We start from the raw sequence: 19,383 nt of genomic DNA on the forward strand, positions 1-19,383 counted from the left end.
AATTGATTGGACATGATTTGCAAAGGCACACACCTGTCTATATAATGTTCCACAGTTGACAGTGCATGTCAGAGCAAAAACCAAGCAATGAGGTAAGTGGAACTGTCCGTAGAGCTCAGAGACAGGACTGTGTCGAGGCGCAGATCTGGGGAAGGGTAGCAAACAATTTCTGCAGCATTAAAGGTTCCCAAGAACACAGTGGCCTCCATCATTCTTAAATGGAAGAAGTTTGGAACCACCAACACTCTTCCTAGAGCTGGCCGCCGGCCAAACTAAGCAATCGGGGAAGAAGGGCCTTGGTCAGGGAGGTGAGTCTCATAGCAGAGGGTCTGAATACTTATTCAGAATAAGGCTGTAACGTAACAAAATGTGGAAAAAGAGAAGGGCTCTGAATACTTTCAGAAAGCACTGTAGATAAGTGGCCACATATTTATTTTTACAGTGCTGCCTTTGTTAAAAAAATCATTCTTTTTTTTCATTCGAGTACTGGAAAAACAATCATGCAAGTACTCTCATGCGTGTCCTCAAACAGTCAAAAAAGGTCAAATGCCCTTCTGGATGGATCCATAAAGAATCACTGTGGGAATTAATATCACGGGATGAGGAAATTATTGGAACAAAGTAGGCTAATGCAATTGAAGGCATGTATCAAATTGTTGCTTACTGAAATTCCAAAAGTTCTCCAATTGTTGTAATACAGTACATTTGAAGCAATACCAACATGTGGTCAACTAGATGATCACTTCAGCACCGTTTTGATTGGGACAGCGCCATTGCGTGGGGACTCGTCTTGATAAATGAATAAATGTTGGATTTCCGTTTGGCTACAATTAGGTCGAGGAACATGTTAGCTAAGTTGAGTGCATACTGCCCGTGATCAGTTAGTTCACTAGAACGGGTTGCCAGGTTATGTAGTTTAACAAGTGGTATGTTTTGCTCTTCACTACCAGTCGTTTCGTAGCCCAGGCCTGCTCCCCAACTAAAAGCATGTGACTTCACTGACTTGTCTGATAATCAATCAATGTGATTTTGTTTCACTGAATCTCCGTCTCTATACTGTGGGCTAGGCCTATTTGGTGAATTGGTTTCTGGCTGGGCCAGTAAGTGGAGGTTGGTATAGCTCATCTATTCGTTTGCTCATCTGTCACTGATCAGAAACATTTAGCGTGCCATAACGTAGCCTAACATCAATGTGAAAGAGTGGTGGAGAACATGCCAAGACGCATGAAAGCTGTGATTGAAAATCAGGGTTATTCCACCAAATATTGATTTCTGAACTCTTCCTAAGTTAAAACATTAGTATTGTGTTTAAAAATGAGTATAAACGTATTTTCCTTGCATTACTCGAGGTCTGACAACACTGCATCTTTTTTGTTATTTTGACCAGTTGTCATTTTCTGCAAATAAATGCTCTAAATGACAATATTTCTATTTGGAATTTGGGAGAAATGTTGTAAGTAGTTTATAGAATAAAACAAACATGTTAATTTTACCCAAACACATACCCATAAATAGTAAAACCAGAGAAACTGATCATTTAGCAGTGGTCTCTTCATTTTTTTAATATGCGTGTTGGCTGTGATCGGGTAGGTGTGTGTTGTCTGTTTAAAGAACATAATGGCTGCACAGACCCCTAAGATAGGCCTGATTAAACTCAAAATATGCTATTCTATTCTTTTGAAAATACATTTTATTAGTCTTCTAATGTTTGAAGCAATACCAACATGTGGTCAACTAGATGATCCTTTCAGCACCGTTTTGGTTGGGACAGCGCCATGCGCCATGCGGGTGACAAGTGGTAGCACTGGTGTGCACATGTGGATGGGCGTCTATTTTTATAAATCCATTGAAAATATACACCATCAAAAATAAATCCTTTATTAATTAATTAGGACCTGCTTAAACAAATGAATAAAGGATTTATTTTTGATATTTTCAATGGATTTATAAAAATAGACGCCCGCCCACATCTGCACACCAGTGCTACCACTCGTCGCCCGCATGCCGGCATGGAAGGTATAAAAGGTGTTTTTAGGTAAAAATCTGGTCAAAATGGGCCTGTTTGTAAGGGGGTCATATAAACATTGGCCACATTTTTGGGGGGTGGCCAAAGTACCGTAAATCCTATGTGAAGCAGCATAAGTGTGTGAGTGTGTGAGTGTGTGTGTGTGTGTGTGTGTGTGTGTGTGTGTGTGTGTGTGTGTGTGTGTGTGTGTGTGTAGTCATGGGATGTAACCCTCCCCCTTTTGATTTGATAGGCCAACCAATTTAGACAATGGACTTCACATATCTGATTGGACCCCCCCTCCTCCATCCATCCATTTTTTATTAGTTTCCCCGTCCCAATGTCCTTGACATATTCCTCCTCTAGGAAAAAAGGCCAGCTGGGGCACAGTGGCCACGTGGTACATTACCAGACCCTAATGTGATGAGAAAATGTGGAGCTGTGGAGCCACAAAGACAATAGGAGCCATATCTATTGCTGATGCTGTGTCGGCACAAAATGGCCGCCTAGTTGGCCCTTTGGGTCATTGACCACTATTTGATACAATGGGACTGGGGACATCTGCATGGTCGTTGATATTGGAGAACAGAGGAACACACACACTTAGGACAGGAGTCCGAACAGTTCAGGCTTTGTGTTTATTGCTTAGTGAGCAGCCATTGTCCCCTTGGGGTTCTGGTTAAGACCAAGTCGACAGAATGTCTCGTCTGTATACAGGCCCACATCCTGTGTGTGTGTCCGTTTGCTTGAGTGTCCAATGTGTGTGCATGCATGTGTGTGTGTGTGAGGTCTCCCAGGACAGCGCTAAGTTGGCTTGTTGACTGTGGATAATATTGTCTCAAACTCAATTTCCCTCCCTCCCTGTGTTCCATTGCCCCCCACCCCCTCTGTTGCTATGACAACCAACAATGAGCTTTTCTGTTGATTTCTGCACTGCCCTCCTCAGCAATAATGGTGGCTGGTGTCTGTGCCACCGAGTGTGTGCGTGTGTGTTGCCAGCTAATCTGAGAGAGTGATCAGTGTGCCACCACATAGCAGGCTGTTGCAGTGCCACACTGGTTGTTTACCAGTCCGCAGGCCTCCAAGAGATTCCAAACCAAATGTTTGTGTTTCCTTCGTGTACGGCCCATAGAGCATTTCAAATATCTTAAGGCTGCATTCCAATGGGTCTTTATCCCACCCTAGGGATGCTGTGTGGGACTGTGTGTGTGTATGTGTGTGCATGTGTGTGTGTGTGTGTGTGTGTTCACTGTAATCTCTGAAGGTGGTTTTAGATAAACAAACCAACTGCTGGAAAGAACATCCTTCCCCTCTTCCTCATTTGATATCCGCTATTCGACTAATAATGACACTGTCAATTTCTACTACTCTGTGTACAGAACCTCTGCCTAGTTTGATTGGCTGGCTGGCCTTGTCGCCGTGGTGATGGCCACTTGGATACCAGCAGGTCATTGGTTCATTTGGTTCACATTCAAAAGAGGCAGTCTGTTCTCCGTCTGTTTATCGGTCCTCTATCTGTTCTCAACGAGTGTTTTGTGTGTCTGCAACATTTCCTCTTCTCTGTAGGGAGTGTGATCTGTACACCTTTGGTAGCTGGCACCACAGTCATAGATATACAGAGTTATTGGTTCACGTTCAGAGAACACAATCTGTTTCCTATCTGTTCTCTACTGTATGTCAGTTTGTAACATTTACCCTCTAGTTTAGGGACGTGCAGCTTCCGTCTTTACTACCTGGTACCGTAGTTATACTGTACTGTATATAGTATTGAATTATTGGGTCACGTTCAGAGAAGGCAATCTGTTCTCCATCGGTTCTCTATGAGTCTGCAACATTTCCTCTCTAACAGCAACATTTCCTCTCTAACTCCAACATTTCCTCTCTAACTGTAACATTTCCTCTCTAACAGCAATATTTCCTCTCTAACTGTAACATTTCCTCTCTAACAGCAACATTTCCTCTCTAACAGCAACATTTCCTCTCTAACAGCAACATGTCCTCTCTAACAGCAACATGTCCTCTCTAACTGTAACATGTCCTCTCTAACAGCAACATTTCCTCTCTAACTGTAACATTTCTTCTCTAACTGCAACATTTCCTCTCTAACAGCAACATTTCCTCTCTAACTGTAACATTTCTTCTCTAACTGCAACATTTCCTCTCTAACAGCAACATTTCCTCTCTAACAGCAACATTTACTCTCTAACAGCAACATTTACTCTCTAACTGCAACATTTACTCTCTAACTGCAACATGTCCTCTCTAACAGCAACATTTACTCTCTAACTGCAACATTTCCTCTCTAACTGCAACATTTCCTCTCTAACAGCAATATTGCCTCTCTAACTGCAACATTTCCTCTCTAACAGCAACATTTCCTCTCTAACAGCAACATTTCCTCTCTAACTGCAACATTTCCTCTCTAACTGCAACATTTCCTCTCTAACTGTAACATTTCCTCTCTAACAGCAACATTTCCTCTCTAACTGCAACATTTCCTCTCTAACAGCAACATTTACTCTCTAACAGCAACATTTCCTCTCTAACAGCAACATTTCCTCTCTAACTGCAACATTTCCTCTCTAACAGCAACATTTCCTCTCTAACAGCAACATTTCCTCTCTAACTGCAACATTTTCCTCTCTAAATGCAACATTTCCTGCCCTCTGATGTGCACCTTTGGTACCTGGCATCAGGCTGTAGATACAGTGGACAGTATAAAGTGGTACACGTTCAGAAAAGCTTTCTGTTTTCTATTGGTTCTATATCTGTCAGTTGAAAAGCCTGTTTTCTATTGGTTCTATATCTGTCAGTTGAAAAGCCTGTTTTCTATTGGTTCTATATCTGTCAGTTGAAAAGCTTTCTGTTTTCTATTGGTTCTATATATGTCAGTTGAAAAGCCTGTTTTCTATTGGTTCTTTAACTGTCAGTTGAAAAGCCTTCTGTTTTCTATTGGTTCTATAGCTGTCAGTTGAAAAGTCTTCTGTTTTCTATTGGTTCTATAGCTGTCAGTTGAAAAGCCTGTTTTCTATTGGTTCTATAACTGTCAGTTGAAAAGCCTTCTGTTTTCTATTGGTTCTATATATGTCAGTTGAAAAGCCTGTTTTCTATTGGTTCTATATCTGTCAGTTGAAAAGCCTGTTTTCTATTGGTTCTATAACTGTCAGTTGAAAAGCTTTCTGTTTTCTATTGGTTCTATATCTGTCAGTTGAAAAGCCTGTTTTCTATTGGTTCTATAACTGTCAGTTGAAAAGCTTTCTGTTTTCTATTGGTTCTATATCTGTCAGTTGAAAAGCCTGTTTTCTATTGGTTCTATATCTGTCAGTTGAAAAGCCTGTTTTCTATTGGTTCCATATCTGTCAGTTTCCAACGTTTCCTGTCTTGACTATTAAAGATGTGCATCATTGGTACCTGGCACCATAGTACAGAGATGTTACAGTTATTGGTTCACATTCAGAGAAGCCAATCTGTTTCTGATCTGTTGTCAACATTTCTTCTTCACTGTAGAAATGTGCACCTGGCTGGCACCATAATCTATACCCCTCACACTCAACTCTGGACCTCGAAGCAAGTTCCACTGCATTTTTTCATTGTTCCCCTCTAATCAGGGACTGATTTAGACCTTGGGCACCAGGTGTGTGCAATTAATGATCAGGTAGAACAGAAAACCGACAGGCTCTGGACCTCATAGGGTAAGAGTTGAGCAACCCTGATCTAGACTGTCCTGTTGGTACCTGTTTAGAATAGACCGTCTGTTCTCTAGTTGAGACGGCAACATTTCCAAATGGTTGTTGGGATTCCCCTCTACAGTAGGGATGGAAGAACAGCATCCGGCACCATAGCTATGGCCCTTTGTGTTACAGGCCCGCCTGAACGTTTTTTTTGTTGCAACTATTTTCAGCCTTTTGTAAAACGCTGAGCATTGACAGAGTGGGTTTGTGTGTACTGTTCAGAGCAAGACAAGGTTTTCATCATGGGTGTATTATCATTGACCTAGCACCTTTTGTTATAGAAGGAGAGAGAAACATCCATTCATTCACGCTCTCTTTTAGACACCCCGTTTCACTTGTCATTTCATGCTGTCTTCTAGCCTACAGAGAGAGAGATGTAAGGAGAGAGAGAGGGAGAGAGAGAGTTAGAGAGAGATATACAGTTGATAGAGATGGAGATAAATAGAGAAAGAAAGATGTCATCATGGTGCTAAAACCTTTATTATACAGTAGAAGAAGGAGGAGAGAGAGAGAGAGAGAGAGAGAGAGGAAAAGACATTCATACATCCTAGCTTCTCTTGTCATTCTTCCTCCCTCTCTTATGAGCATCCCTTGCTTTTCACTCTTTCTTTCATGCCATCTTGCCTATACTGTGTGTGGACAGGAAATATGTAATGTAACGGAGATGGGGAGATAGAGAAGGAGAGAAAATGAAGGAGAATTGGAGATGAGAGATAATAAGGTAGACAGAGAGGAAATGACTGGAGGGGGAAACCTAGCCCTGCTCTCCTCCTCTCTTCTCCTTCCTCGCTCGCTCCCTGCTTCCATTCTGTCTAGCAGCGTATTGAGTCACCCCTCCTCTACTCCCTCACTGCCTTGCACCACACAGATTCAACCCCCCTCCTCTCCTCCCTCACTGCCTTGCACCACACAGATTCAACCCCCCTCCTCTCCTCCCTCACTGCCTTGCACCACACAGATTCAACGCCCCTCCTCTCCTCCCTCACTGCCTTGCACCACACAGATTCAACCCCCCTCCTCTCCTCCCTCACTGCCTTGCACCACACAGATTCAACCCCCCCTCCTTTCCTCCCTCACTGCCTTGCACCACACAGATTCAACCCCCCTCCTCTCCTCCCTCACTGCCTTGCACCACACAGATACAACCCCCCTCCTCTCCTCCCTCACTGCCTTGCACCACACAGATTCAACCCCCCGTCCTCTCCTCCCTCACTGCCTTGCACCACACAGATTCAACCCCCCTCCTCTCCTCCCTCACTGCCTTGCACCACACAGATTCAACCCCCCTCCTCTCCTCCCTCACTGCCTTGCACCACACAGATACAACCCCCCCTCCTCTCCTCCCTCCCTCACTGCCTTGCACCACACAGATTCAACCCCCCTCCCTCCTCCCTCACTGCCTTGCACTACACAGATTCAACCCCCCTCCTCTCCTCCCTCACTGCCTTGCACCACACAGATTCAACCCCCCTCCTCTCCTCCCTCACTGCCTTGCACCACACAGATTCAAACCCTCCTCCCTCACTGCCTTGCACCACACAGATTCAACCCCCCTCCTCTCCTCCCTCACTGCCTTGCACCACACAGATACAACCCCCCCTCCTCTCCTCCCTCCCTCACTGCCTTGCACCACACAGATTCAACCCCCCTCCCTCCTCCCTCACTGCCTTGCACCACACAGATTCAACCCCCCTCCTCTCCTCCCTCACTGCCTTGCACCACACAGATTCAACCCCCCTCCTCTCCTCCCTCACTGCCTTGCACCACACAGATTCAACCTCCCTCCCTCCTCCCTCACTGCCTTGCACCACACAGATTCAACCCCCCTCCTCTCCTCCCTCACTGCCTTGCACCACACATATTCAACCCCCCCTCCTTTACTCCCTCACTGCCTTGCACCACACAGATACAACCCCCCCCCTCCTCCCTCACTGCCTTGCACCACACAGATTCAACCCCCCTCCTCTCCTCCCTCTCTCCCCTACTCCTTCCACTCTTTCTAGCACCGCAACCTTTCAATACTATACCTCCATCTCTCCCTTCTCCCCACCTCCCTCTCTCCCTCCCTCCCTCGCTCCCTCTCTCCCTCTCTCCCTCCCTACCTCACACCCTAGCACCACACTGATTCAATACCACCCTTACTCCCTTCATCTCTCCCTCCTCCCTCACACCCTCTCTCCCTCCCTTCCTCTCTCTCAGTTGTTGCTTGTAGTCCTGCCAAGTGTAGCATTAGCCTTGTGGAATGGAACCGTGTGTGTGTGTGTGTGTGTGTGTGTGTGTGTGTGTGTGTGTGACCTCAGAGATAGCCTGTATAGATTTCTGGCCCATAGGCACAGATCTAGTATCAGCTTTCCCTCCCCCTTATCCTATCCTCAACCCTTAGGGAGAACACTAAACTGTCCTTAAGTCAGCGTATAAAGGGTCAGCAGCATATATCTCCCTGGTCTTAGCAGGAATGCAAAATGCTGACATTTCTCAGAGAGGTTTACTGAATTTTTCATTTTTTTATGGCATTCTTTCCTTCCCTCCCTCTGGCTGGTCCCTTGTTCATACTTTTCCTCCCTCCACTGGACCACATCTCTCCATCCCTCCTCCTCTCCCAATCTCCTTTTCCTCCGCCTGGTTTTCCCCTCTCATTCTCATCTCGACTCTCTCCCTCTCTCTCCTCTGTTCTGTTCATAGTTTGATAAAGCAGTGGAATCCCTGAGGTAGCCCTGTACAGGCTTCTAGGCTACTTTAGATTCATACTAGGTATTGTGTGTTACAACTGCCAGATTGCCTTTCTCTCGCTCTCTCTCTCACTCTCTCTCTCTCCTTCTCTCTCTCTCTCTCTCTCTCTTGTTCTCTTTCTCTCTGTCTCTCTCCCTCTGTCTATCTCTCTCTCTGTCTCTCACTCTTCTCTCTCCCAGCCTCCCTCTTTCAATCTATCTCTCTTTCTTTCTCTCCCATTCTACCTCTCTCTCTTCTTCCCCCTTTCTTTCATTGTGTGTGGTTAAAGTGGGCTGCGAGAGATGTATTAAAAGCAAAATATTAAGATGGATTAAATGTAAGAATAGATGTTGCACCGTCAGCACTGACTGCCCTGAATATGAACTGAATATGAACTGAACTGTTTTTAAGAGATAATCCTATTTTTTCAGAGGATATGAAAGTCAATGTACTTTCTGAAGTTTTTAGAAAGGGACGCATTTACATTTTGGGATGTTTTTTTCTGTATATTTTTTTTAGGAATCTTAATGATTTGATCAAGGTTTTGGCCACATATTTTATATAAACCAATCGAGGAAGAAATTGGATTAGATTAAATGTACAGCTCGCTGATTGGTTGATGATGTCATTGCTTTAGACTCAGGAAGATTATGGTCATCCAAAAAAAGGGATCTTTCTTTTGTGACGTTTACTGTAGAAATCCTCCAGGGGAAAGAGGGATGAGTGAATAATGAAAGGAATGAAAAAAAATGGGTCTCTTTTTCTTTCTCTCTCCTCCCCACTCACCCTCTTCTCTCTTGCTACCTCCCCACATTCTCTCTCTCCCTCTCCTTTCTCCCTTTCCATCTCTTTCACCTTTGACTCTGTCTCTCCCCCTTCCTTTCTCTCCCCCCTCCTCTCCCCTTCTCTACAAGAAAACAAAGCAACATTCTTGCCGTACACAGTTCATGTTGATATGTTTATGACCTGTGTCATCTCCCATTGGTCAATTCTCTCTCTCCCTCTCTTCCTATAGGATGAAAATGCGACGTCACAGAGTGTTCTTGCTGTGCACAGTGGGCCTGTGTGTCATCTCCTTCCTCCACTATTACAAGGTAAAATATATTGTTATATGTATAGCCTACAGATGTAGGATCTTAATTTGATCACTCTTTTGCTGCTGAGAATTTTTCCTGTCCCGCAGGAAATGCAGATAAGCACTGGACACCTGCTCTGACAGTATTCCACTCTTCATGTAGCCTCATTTTGACTAGCTAATAGCCTAACCACCGATCAGGCAACATTTTGGACTAAACTTTTAAATTCTGTTGCTTCAGGATTTTTTTTGCTGTGACAATACAGGTCAAATGAAGATCTTTATATTGTATATATTCAATGTATTTTAAATGAAATTGAATGTGAGGTGCCAATGTACCGACAGTCTTGCCCAAGCTGTCTATTGTTGCTCATGTAATAACAAGGACGACAATGGAAGTAAGTCGTCTGATGTTGTGTTTTTTCAATCCTTTTACTGTGTGTATAGTTGTATAAATAGTTGAGGCTATTCTGTATGTTTTAAAAAAAAAATGTTTGTCAAATAAAATGTATTCATTCATTAATTCACAATGCCAAAATGTAAGTTCCTGGGGGGGAAATAAAGTTATAATTTTATTGTTGTTGATAAAGTCATTCTATTCTATTTGTTCCAGGCCCTGCACTACGTATCCCTGCTCAAGGAGCTGTCGGCCCCGTACCCCAACATCAAGTCCTTCATCATGGTGACAGGCTTCTTCTGGAGGGAGGGGGGGGGCACACCGTTAACGTCGGCTGCCTCGTCGTCTGACTTCGCCGCCTCGCAGGAGGATGGACCCCCGCCCGCCCTCAGGTGTGTGTGTGGGTCGGAGGGATGGGGTGTGTGTGTGTGTGTGTGTGTATTGATGTTTTTGTATGACAGACATGGGAACTGCTGATGAAGTAGGGCTTTGTAAATAATTTTGATTGATTGATGACAACATGACCTTTCTGACCAACATGACATTTCTGTTTGTTCCTACAGGCCCTCGGACACCAAGCCCCGGATCGTAGGGGCTATAGGCCCTGGGGGAGGGGGTGGAGGAGGAAGAGGAGGTGGGGTGGAGATGAGACTGAGAGAGGAACCTGCTGCGCCCCAACCATGGGGTCAACCAGAGGAGGAACCCAGACACAGGGACACGGACCCCAACGAGGTGAGACAGTTTAGTTGAACGGTCGGTTGTTTTACATGTCTTCACTGTGACTTTGCAGGATTGACAGGCTAATCTCTACACTGTGTTGACTATACTTCCATGAGTATGAGCTACAAACTGTTGATCTTAGAAACTGTTCTCGAGTCAGTGATCATGCCTGGTCATGGAAGTGCTAGGGAGCCTGGGATATCTCCTGCCAGATGTGTTGACTACTCACTGCTGGGATGTGTTTGAGGTTCTTAAACGAGGGTGTTGGCTAAATTTTAGCTGTGTATTAGAAACCCTCCTCAAGGCAATGATCAGGCCTGGGCCTGTATCCACAAAGCGTCTCAGAGTAGTAGTGATGATATTGGATCAGGTCCCCACCTGTCCATATAATTATATTCATTATGATATAAAAGGGTAAACTGATCCTAGATCAGCACTCCTACACTGCGACGCTTTATGAATACAGGCCCTGAGCATAAAAGTGCTTCGGAACCTGTGATAAGAAAGAGTGTCTTTAGAAACGGTTCTCAAGGCCATTATCATTGGTAGTCTACCTCCAGTTAATACACCATTATCATTGGTAGTCTACCTCTAGTCAATACACCATTATCATCAGTAGTCTACCTCCAGTCAAATTAACTATATCAATAGTAGTCTACCTTCAGTCAATACATCATTATCATAATTAGTCTATTTCCAGTCAATACACCATTATCATCAGTAGTCTATCTCCAGTCAATACACCATTATCATCAGTAGTCTACCTCCAGTCAATACACCATTATCATCAGTAGTCTACCTCCAGTCAATACACCATTATCATCAGTAGTCTACCTCCAGTCAATACACCATTATCATCAGTAGTCTACCTCCAGTCAATACACCATTATCATCAGTGTACCTCCAGTCAATACACTATTATCATCAGTGTACCTCCAGTCAATACACCATTATCATCAGTGTACCTCCAGTCCAAACATTAAAGCTCTTCCTTTTAAATGTCAGGAGCAAAGTTTAATGGAATCTGAGTCATTGCATGTCAACAAAGTAGCAGTTAACACTAAGGGCTCTATTCAATCCATATTGCGGAAGTACAGCTCAGCGTTTAACACTATAGTGCCCACAAAGCTCATCACCAAGCTAAGGACTCTGGGACTAAACACCCTCCTCTGCAACTGGATCCTGGACTTCATAACGGGCCGCCCCCAGGGGTGGGTGCTTAGTCCCCTCCTGCACTCCTTGTTCACCCACGACTGCGTGGCCAAGCACGACTCCAACACCATTTTTACATTTACATTTAAGTCATTTAGCAGACGCTCTTATCCAGAGCGACTTACAAATTGGTGCATTCACCTTATGATATCCAGTGGAACAACCACTTTACAATAGTGCATCTATATCTTTTTTAAGTTTGCTGACAACACAACGGTGGCAGGCCTGATCACCGACAACGATGAGACAGCCTATAGGGAGGAGGTCAGAGACCTGGCAGTGTGGTGCCAGGACAACAACCTCTCCCTCAACGTGACCAACACAAAGGAGATGATCGTGGACTACAGGAATAAGAGGGCTGAACACGCCCCCATTCATATCGACAGGGCTGTAGTGGAGTGGGTCGAGAGTTTCAAGTTCCTTAGTGTCCACATCACCAACAAACTATCATGGTCCAAACACACCAAGAAAGTCTACAGCTGCACCATCGAGAGCATCCAGACAGGTTGCATCGCCGCCTGGTTTGGCAACTGCTCGGCATCCGACCGTAGGGCGCTACAGAGGGTAGTGCATATGGCTCAGTACATCACTGGGGCCAAGCTTCCTGCCATCCAGGACCTATATACTAGGAGGTGTCAGAGGAAGGCCCAAAAAATTGTCAGACTCCAGCCACCCCTGTCATAGACTGTTCTCTCTGCTAACATACGGCAAGCGGTACCGGAGCGCCAAGTCTAGGTCCAAAAGGCTCCTTAACAGCATCTACCCCCAACCATAAGACTGCTGAACAGTTAATCAAATGGCCCCCCGGACTATTTACATTGACCCCCCCCCCCCCCCCCCCCCCCCCCCCCCCCCGCGCTGGTACTCAGTGTGTATTACCTATACATATTCACTTTACCCCTACCTACATGTACAAATTACCTCAACTAACCTGTACCCACGCACATTGACTCAGTACCGGTACCCCCTGTATATAGCCTCATTATTGTTAATTTATTGTGTAACTTTTTGGTTTATTTAGTAAATAATTTTCTTAAAACTGCATTGTTGGTTAAGGGTTAAGGGCTTGTAAGTAAGTATTTCACAGGTCTACCTACACCTGTCGTATTCGGTGCTTGTGACAAATTACATTTGATTTGATTAAGTTCAGCATGATTTCCCTGTTGATGGGATGCCTATCCCTAAGAATTAAAGGCAATGTTCCCACAATAGAGCAGACTGTATTCATGGTAAATACTGCATATGCCGGCTCAATCGGAAATTACATTTCTATCTGTAACCCTTCAGCGATGCAGAATGTAAAGAGCCCTAATAAAGTTTCTCTAGATTGATCTGTGAGGACAAGTAAAGTGCTAAACAGTCCCGACTTTGTCTTGTCTTCCTCAGGAGCGTGAAGGTGAGGACCTCCACTTCAAGCCCTGGTACCCCAGCCACCCAGCCCACCCTGTCAGACCTTATGCCCCAGAGGAAAAGGCCTCGGCTGGGATCGATGACCTGGTGGTGCCCTCCAAGGCTCCATCCCCGGACCCCTTAGAAACCCTGGGCGACATCCACACCCGCACCCACCAGCTCCAGGACGACCCCACCTCCTACTTCGTCCGCACTAAAGCCGGAGCCCTCTGCTTCCGCCAGGGGACGGAGGTCGCCACCCCCAGGGATGACGCGGCACGACCCGGGGGGCCTACTGTGACTGGTACTGAGGTAGGATCTCGAGCAGGCTCCCCTGGGCAACGTAAGCCCCTAGCGGTCCTGAACCAATCCCACCAACAACCACTCCATCCGTCGTCCTCCGGCACCTCCATGCCTCCCAAGGCCAAATCAAGAGGACGAGGAGGCAAACGTCTGGTAAAATGTGTGTGTCGGCCGGGGTGGCACGGGCCCTACTGTGGGGTACCTACCATGGTCTACCACTCTAACCTGCCCACTAAAGAGAGACTGACGCCCAGAGAGAGACCCAGGAGGGTGATCAATGCCATCAACGTGAACCATGAGTTTGATCTTCTCCACGTGAGGTTCCACGAGTTGGCCCATGCTGTGGATCTGTTCCTGGTGTGTGAGTCTAACTTCACCGCCTACGGAGAGAGACGACCACTACGGTGAGTGGACATAGCTATATATGCGTCTGTCCGTCTGTCTGGCTGGCTTTGTGTCTGTTTGCCTCCAACTTCACCTCCGACAGAGAGAGACGACCACTTCGACGAGTGGACAGGATGATGAGATGGCTGGCTGTCTGTTTGTCCATCTGGCTGGCTGGCTGTCCATCTGGCTGGCTGTCCATCTGGCTGGCTGTCCATCTGGCTGGCTGGCTTTCCATCTGGCTGGCTTGCCTTCTGGGTGTCTGTCTTCTCTTCGTCTCTCTCTCCTGAAAGACTCGTTTAAGTGTATCTGTTGATACACTGTCTGTATCTGTCCCTCCCTCCAGGTTCCTGCGTCTCCTCCTGAACGGAACCTACGACTACGTGCGCCACAAAATCCTCTACGTTTTCCTAGACCACTTTCCCGACGGCGGGCGCCAGGACGGCTGGATCGCTGATGACTACCTCCGTACCTACCTGACCCGCGACGGCATGGCCAGGGTGACCGGATCACGCCCCGACGACGTCTTCGTCATCAACGATGCCGATGAGATCCCCGCCCGCGAGGGACTTCTTTTCCTCAAGCTGTTCGACGGGTGGACGGAACCGTTCGCCATCCACATGAGGAAGTCGCTCTATGGGTTCTTCTGGAAGCAGGTAGCCTAGAGGGTTAGAGGTTACAGGGGCGGGCTTGTTAACAGAAGGTTGCTGGTTCGAATCCCAAACCAGGCATGAAAAAAATCTATCCTGTGTAAACTTGATGGACAATCAAGTTTTTTTATCTTATCTTTTCGAACAGGATATGAGCCGACTACTAGAGGGTTGTTAGTGACAGATCCTAGAAAGATAAGATCTCTATTGGATTCCACTCAAACGATATAAAGTGCCTGTTAAGTGCTATGGTTGGCTATTAGGATCACTTAACCCCCTAAAACTGCTTACTGGTGTGTGTATGTATCGGAAGGGTTGTGTGTACCGTGCTTTCGGAAAGTATTCAGACCCCTTCACTTTTTCCACGTTACAGCCTTATTCTAAAATGTTCCTTATCAATCTACACACAATACCACATAATGACAAAGCAAAAACTGTTTTTATTTTTTATTTTAGCAAATCTATCAAATATAATAAACTGAAATGTGACATTTACATAAGTATTCATACCCTTTATCCAGTACTTTGCTGAAGCACCTTTGGCAGCGATTACAGCCTCGAGTCTTCTTGGGTATGTTGCTACAAGCTTGCCACACCTGTATTTGGGGAGTTTCTCCCATTCTTCTCTGCAGATCCTCTCAAGCTCTGTCAGTTTGGATGGGAAGCGTCACTGCACAGCTATTTTCAGGTCTCTCCAGAGATGTTCCATCGGGTTCAAGTCCGGGCTCTGGCTGGGCCACTCAAGGACATTCAGAGACTTGTCCCGAAGCCACTCCTACGTTGTCTTGGCTGTGTGCTTTGGGGTCGTTGTCATATTGGAAGGTGAACCTTCATCCCAGTCTGAGGTCCTGAGCACTGTAGAGCAGGTTTTCATCAAGGGTCTCTCTGTACTTTTCTCCGTTCATCTTTCTCTCTATCCTGACTAGTCTCCCAGTCCCTGCCGCTGAAAAACATCCCCACAGCATGATGCTGCCACCACTATGCCTCACCGTAGGGATGGTGCCAGGTTTCGTCCAGGTGTGATGCTTGGCATTCAGGCCAGAAAGTTCAATCTTGGTTTCATCAGACCAGAGAATCTTGTTTCTCATGGTCTGAGAGTCCTTTAGGTGCCTTTTGGCAAACTCCAAGTGGGCTGTCATGTCCCTTTTACTGAGGAGTGGCTTCTGTCTGGCCACTCTACCATAAAGGCCTGATTGGTGGAGAGCTGCAGAGATGGTTGTCCTTCTGGAAGGAGCTTCAGGAACTCTGCAGCTCTATCTGAGTGACCATCGGGTTCTTGGTCACCTCTCAGACCAAGGATCTTCTCCTCCGATTGCTCAGTTTGGCTGGGCGGCCAGCTCTAGTAAGAGTCTTGTGGTTCCAAACTTCTTCAATTTAAGAATGAGGGAGGCCACTGTGTTCTTGGGGAACTTCAATCCTGCAGAATTTTGGTACACTTCCCCAGATCTGTGTATCGACACAATCCTGTCTCGGAGCTCTACAGACAATTCCTTCGACCTCATGGCTTGGTTTTTGCTCTAACATGCACTGTCGACTGTGGCACCTTATATAGACAGGTGTGTGCCTTTCTAAATCATGTCCAATCAATTGAATTTACCCCAGGTGGACTCCAATCAAGTTGTAGAAACCTCTCAAGGATGATCAATGGAAACAGGATGCACATGAGCTCAATTTCAAGTTTCATAGAAAATGGTCTGAATTCTTATGTAAATAAGGTATTTCTGTTTTTGTTTTTTTGCAAACATTTCTAAAAACGTGTTTTCGCTTTGTCATTATGGGGTGTGTAGAAAAAGTGAAGGGGTCTGAATACTTTCCAAATGCACTGTATGTGTGTGCATGTATCAGCGGGGTTGTGTGTATGTCTTAATTTAATTAAAAAAATTGTTTTTAATTTTACCTTTACTTAACTAGGCAAGTCGGTTAAGAACAAATTCTTATTTTCAATGACAGCCTAGGAACAGGGGGTTAACTGCCTTGTTCAGGGGCAGAACAACAGATTTTTACCTTGTCAGCTCAGGGATTCGATCTTGCAACCTTTCGGTTACTAGTCCAACGCTCTAACCACTAGGCTATCTTCCGCCCCTTAATGTGAGGGGTTGGGCGTATGTATGTGTTAATATGAGGGGTTGGGTGTATGGGTGTGTTAATGTGAGGGGTTGGGTGAGCGTATGTGTTAATATGAGGGGTTGGGTGTGTGTTAATGTGAGGCGGTGGGTATATGGGTGTGTATTAATGTGAAGGGTTGGGTGTATTTGTGTGAGTGTGAGGGGTTGGGCGTATGTATGTGTTAATATGAGGGGTTGGGTGTATGTATGTGTTAATATGAGGGGTTGGGTGTATGGGTGTGTTAATGTGAGGGGTTGGGTGTATGGGTGTGTTAATGTGAGGGGTTGGGTGTATGTATGTGTTAATGTGAGGGGTTGGGTGTGTGTTAATGTGAGGGGTTGGGTGTGTGTTTTAATGTGAGGGGTTGGGTGTGTGTTAATGTGAGGGGTTGGGTGTGTGTGTATGTGAGGGGTTGGGTGAGCATATGTGAGGGGTTGGGTGAGTGTATGTGAGGGGTTAGGTGAGCGTATGTGAGGGGTTGGGTGAGCGTATGTGAGGGGTTGGGTGAGCGTATGTGAGGGGTTGGGTGAGCGGATGTGAGGGGTTGGGTGAGCGTATGTGAGGGGTTAGGTGCAGAATAACACTCATCCATATATTTATATGCACATATTCTTATTCATTCCTTTACACTTGTGTGTATAAGGTAGTTGTTGTGAAATTGTTAGATTACTTGTTAGATATTACTGCACCGTCGGAACTAGAAGCACAAGCCTTTCGCTACACTCGCATTAACATCTGATAACCATGTGTATGTGATCAATAAGATTTGATTTGATAAATTCCTTCTCAATACAGTTTGACCTTCTTGTTCTAGCTGGGGTCGTTGGAGGTCGTGTCGGGATGCACGGTCGGAATGCTCCGAGACGTCTACGATGCCGATGGGATACGTCTCCGGCGCCGGGAATACTACACCATGCCCGGTTTCAGGAAGTACGAGAACGACACGGGTCACATCCTGGTCCAGTGGGCCGTTGGAAGCCCCTTCCACTTTGCTGGGTGGCACTGTTCTTGGTGCTTTAGCCCTGAGGGCATCCATTTTAAGCTGATCTCGGCCCAGAACGGGGACTTCCCGCGTTGGGGCGACTACGAGGACAAACGGGATCTGAATTATATTCGGGACCTGATCCGGACGGGGGGTTGGTTCGATGGATCGGTGCAGGAGTACCCCCCCTCGGACCCCAAAGAGCACATGTACGCCCCAAAGTATATGTTGGAGAATTATGAGAAGTACCTGTACCTTCTGGAGAACCCGTATGTCAAACATGATAAAATGATTGAGGGGTAACGAATTCGAGGGTGGGGGGGGGTAGAGAATTGAAGGAAGTGAATGGGTAAGGAAGGAGGGCCCCTGGGACTCACAAGGGGGAGGGACATGGAAACAAAATTAGCACTCTTCATGGGTGAAGGATACAGACGGAAGGAAAGCCTTAGCACTGATGGGGAAGGATACAGAAGGAAGGAAAACACTGACGTTGGAAGGATACCTAACGCAAGCTCCAAAAAGTCCTTATTTTTGGGTAAAAGGGAACATTGGAACAGCTTTGGGGGGAACAGCTACTGACAAAATAGTCCTCCCTAGAAACGCTCTCTATATCAACCTCTGAACCTCACCTACTACTTTCCTAGTTCTGACTGACAGACAGGCCTTTTTGCTGGGTTGGTACGGTGGGGGCAGAGGGACAAAACAGGCGAATCGCAAACCTGTGGAAAAAGGAAGCAAAAGATGACATTTTTGTTTCTGTTGATGTTTACTTCATCATAGCGACACAGACACTCCCTCGTCTCACTCACTGTTGGATACCTTCCTGTTGTGTCTTTAGTGACCCCCTGCTAACACACACACACACACACACACACACACACACACACACACACACACACACACACACACACACACACACACACACACACTTTCTCCTCTCATCATATGTGAGTTAGATATAGTGCAGTCTGTGTATTGCTTTCCTATGGTTAATATTTTGGCTTGCTTGCAAATGAACTGACAAGAGAAAAGCCTGAATCATTGTAGAAACTCTTGGTTAACTTTACACACATGGAATGGGACTTCTGCATCTGTTGCTACAAACCGCTAACACTCTGTGAGGTATGTGTGTGTGTGTGTGTGTGTGTGTGTTTGTGTTAATCTGTGTGCATGCGCACACGTGTGCACTGGGGTGTGCGATCCTGAAAGGTCAGAACACAATATGTGTGTGTGTGTGTATAACTGGGTGACAGTCCTCCTCTGTAGACAGACAGACAGACAGACAGACAGACAGACAGACAGACAGACAGACAGACAGACAGACAGACAGACAGACAGACAGACAGACAGACAGCTCGTAATGAATGATGAAGTGATGTCGTCTCCATAGCCTTTTGTACAGCACAGCAGGAGGTGTATTGTTGTTCTATGTGGCCTATAAAGACAAAGATTTAAACAAAAAATACTGGTTGACTTTCTCTCTCACTCTCTTTCTCTTTCGGTTTCTCTCCCTTGCCTTCTCTACTGCATCCTTCTCTCTCCGTCTCCCTCCCCTCTGTCCCTCTCTCTTTCTTTCTCTTTCTTACTCGGTCCGGTAAAAAAAAGGTCACTTGATTGCTCGAGCAGAAATGTGCCGCTCACGTTGCCATGGTAATGAGAGAGAGGGGGGGAGGGGTGGCGGAAAGGGAGGAGAGGGAAGAGAGACGGGGTGATGAGGGAG

General features: G+C 46.0%; 1 protein-coding gene across 4 annotated transcripts in view; it reads left to right on the forward strand.

The window, feature by feature from the left end:
- LOC115147444 (beta-1,4-mannosyl-glycoprotein 4-beta-N-acetylglucosaminyltransferase-like) overlaps positions 1-19,126 on the forward strand; it is a 72,657-nt gene extending 53,531 nt beyond the window's left edge. For all 4 annotated transcript variants that reach the window (XM_029689685.1, XM_029689686.1, XM_029689687.1 and 1 more), the window contains exons 2-7: positions 9,461-9,539; positions 10,134-10,309; positions 10,481-10,649; positions 13,236-13,945; positions 14,272-14,581; positions 17,496-19,126. In XM_029689685.1, the coding sequence (XP_029545545.1) occupies positions 9,462-9,539; positions 10,134-10,309; positions 10,481-10,649; positions 13,236-13,945; positions 14,272-14,581; positions 17,496-17,966 (1,914 nt within the window). In that variant the 5' untranslated portion in view covers position 9,461 and the 3' untranslated portion in view covers positions 17,967-19,126. The remainder of the gene's footprint in view (positions 1-9,460; positions 9,540-10,133; positions 10,310-10,480; positions 10,650-13,235; positions 13,946-14,271; positions 14,582-17,495) is intronic.
- The last annotated feature ends 257 nt before the right edge of the window (positions 19,127-19,383 follow it).

This window comes from Salmo trutta, chromosome 14, assembly GCF_901001165.1.
Source record: "Salmo trutta chromosome 14, fSalTru1.1, whole genome shotgun sequence".
Taxonomy (NCBI): domain Eukaryota; kingdom Metazoa; phylum Chordata; class Actinopteri; order Salmoniformes; family Salmonidae; genus Salmo; species Salmo trutta.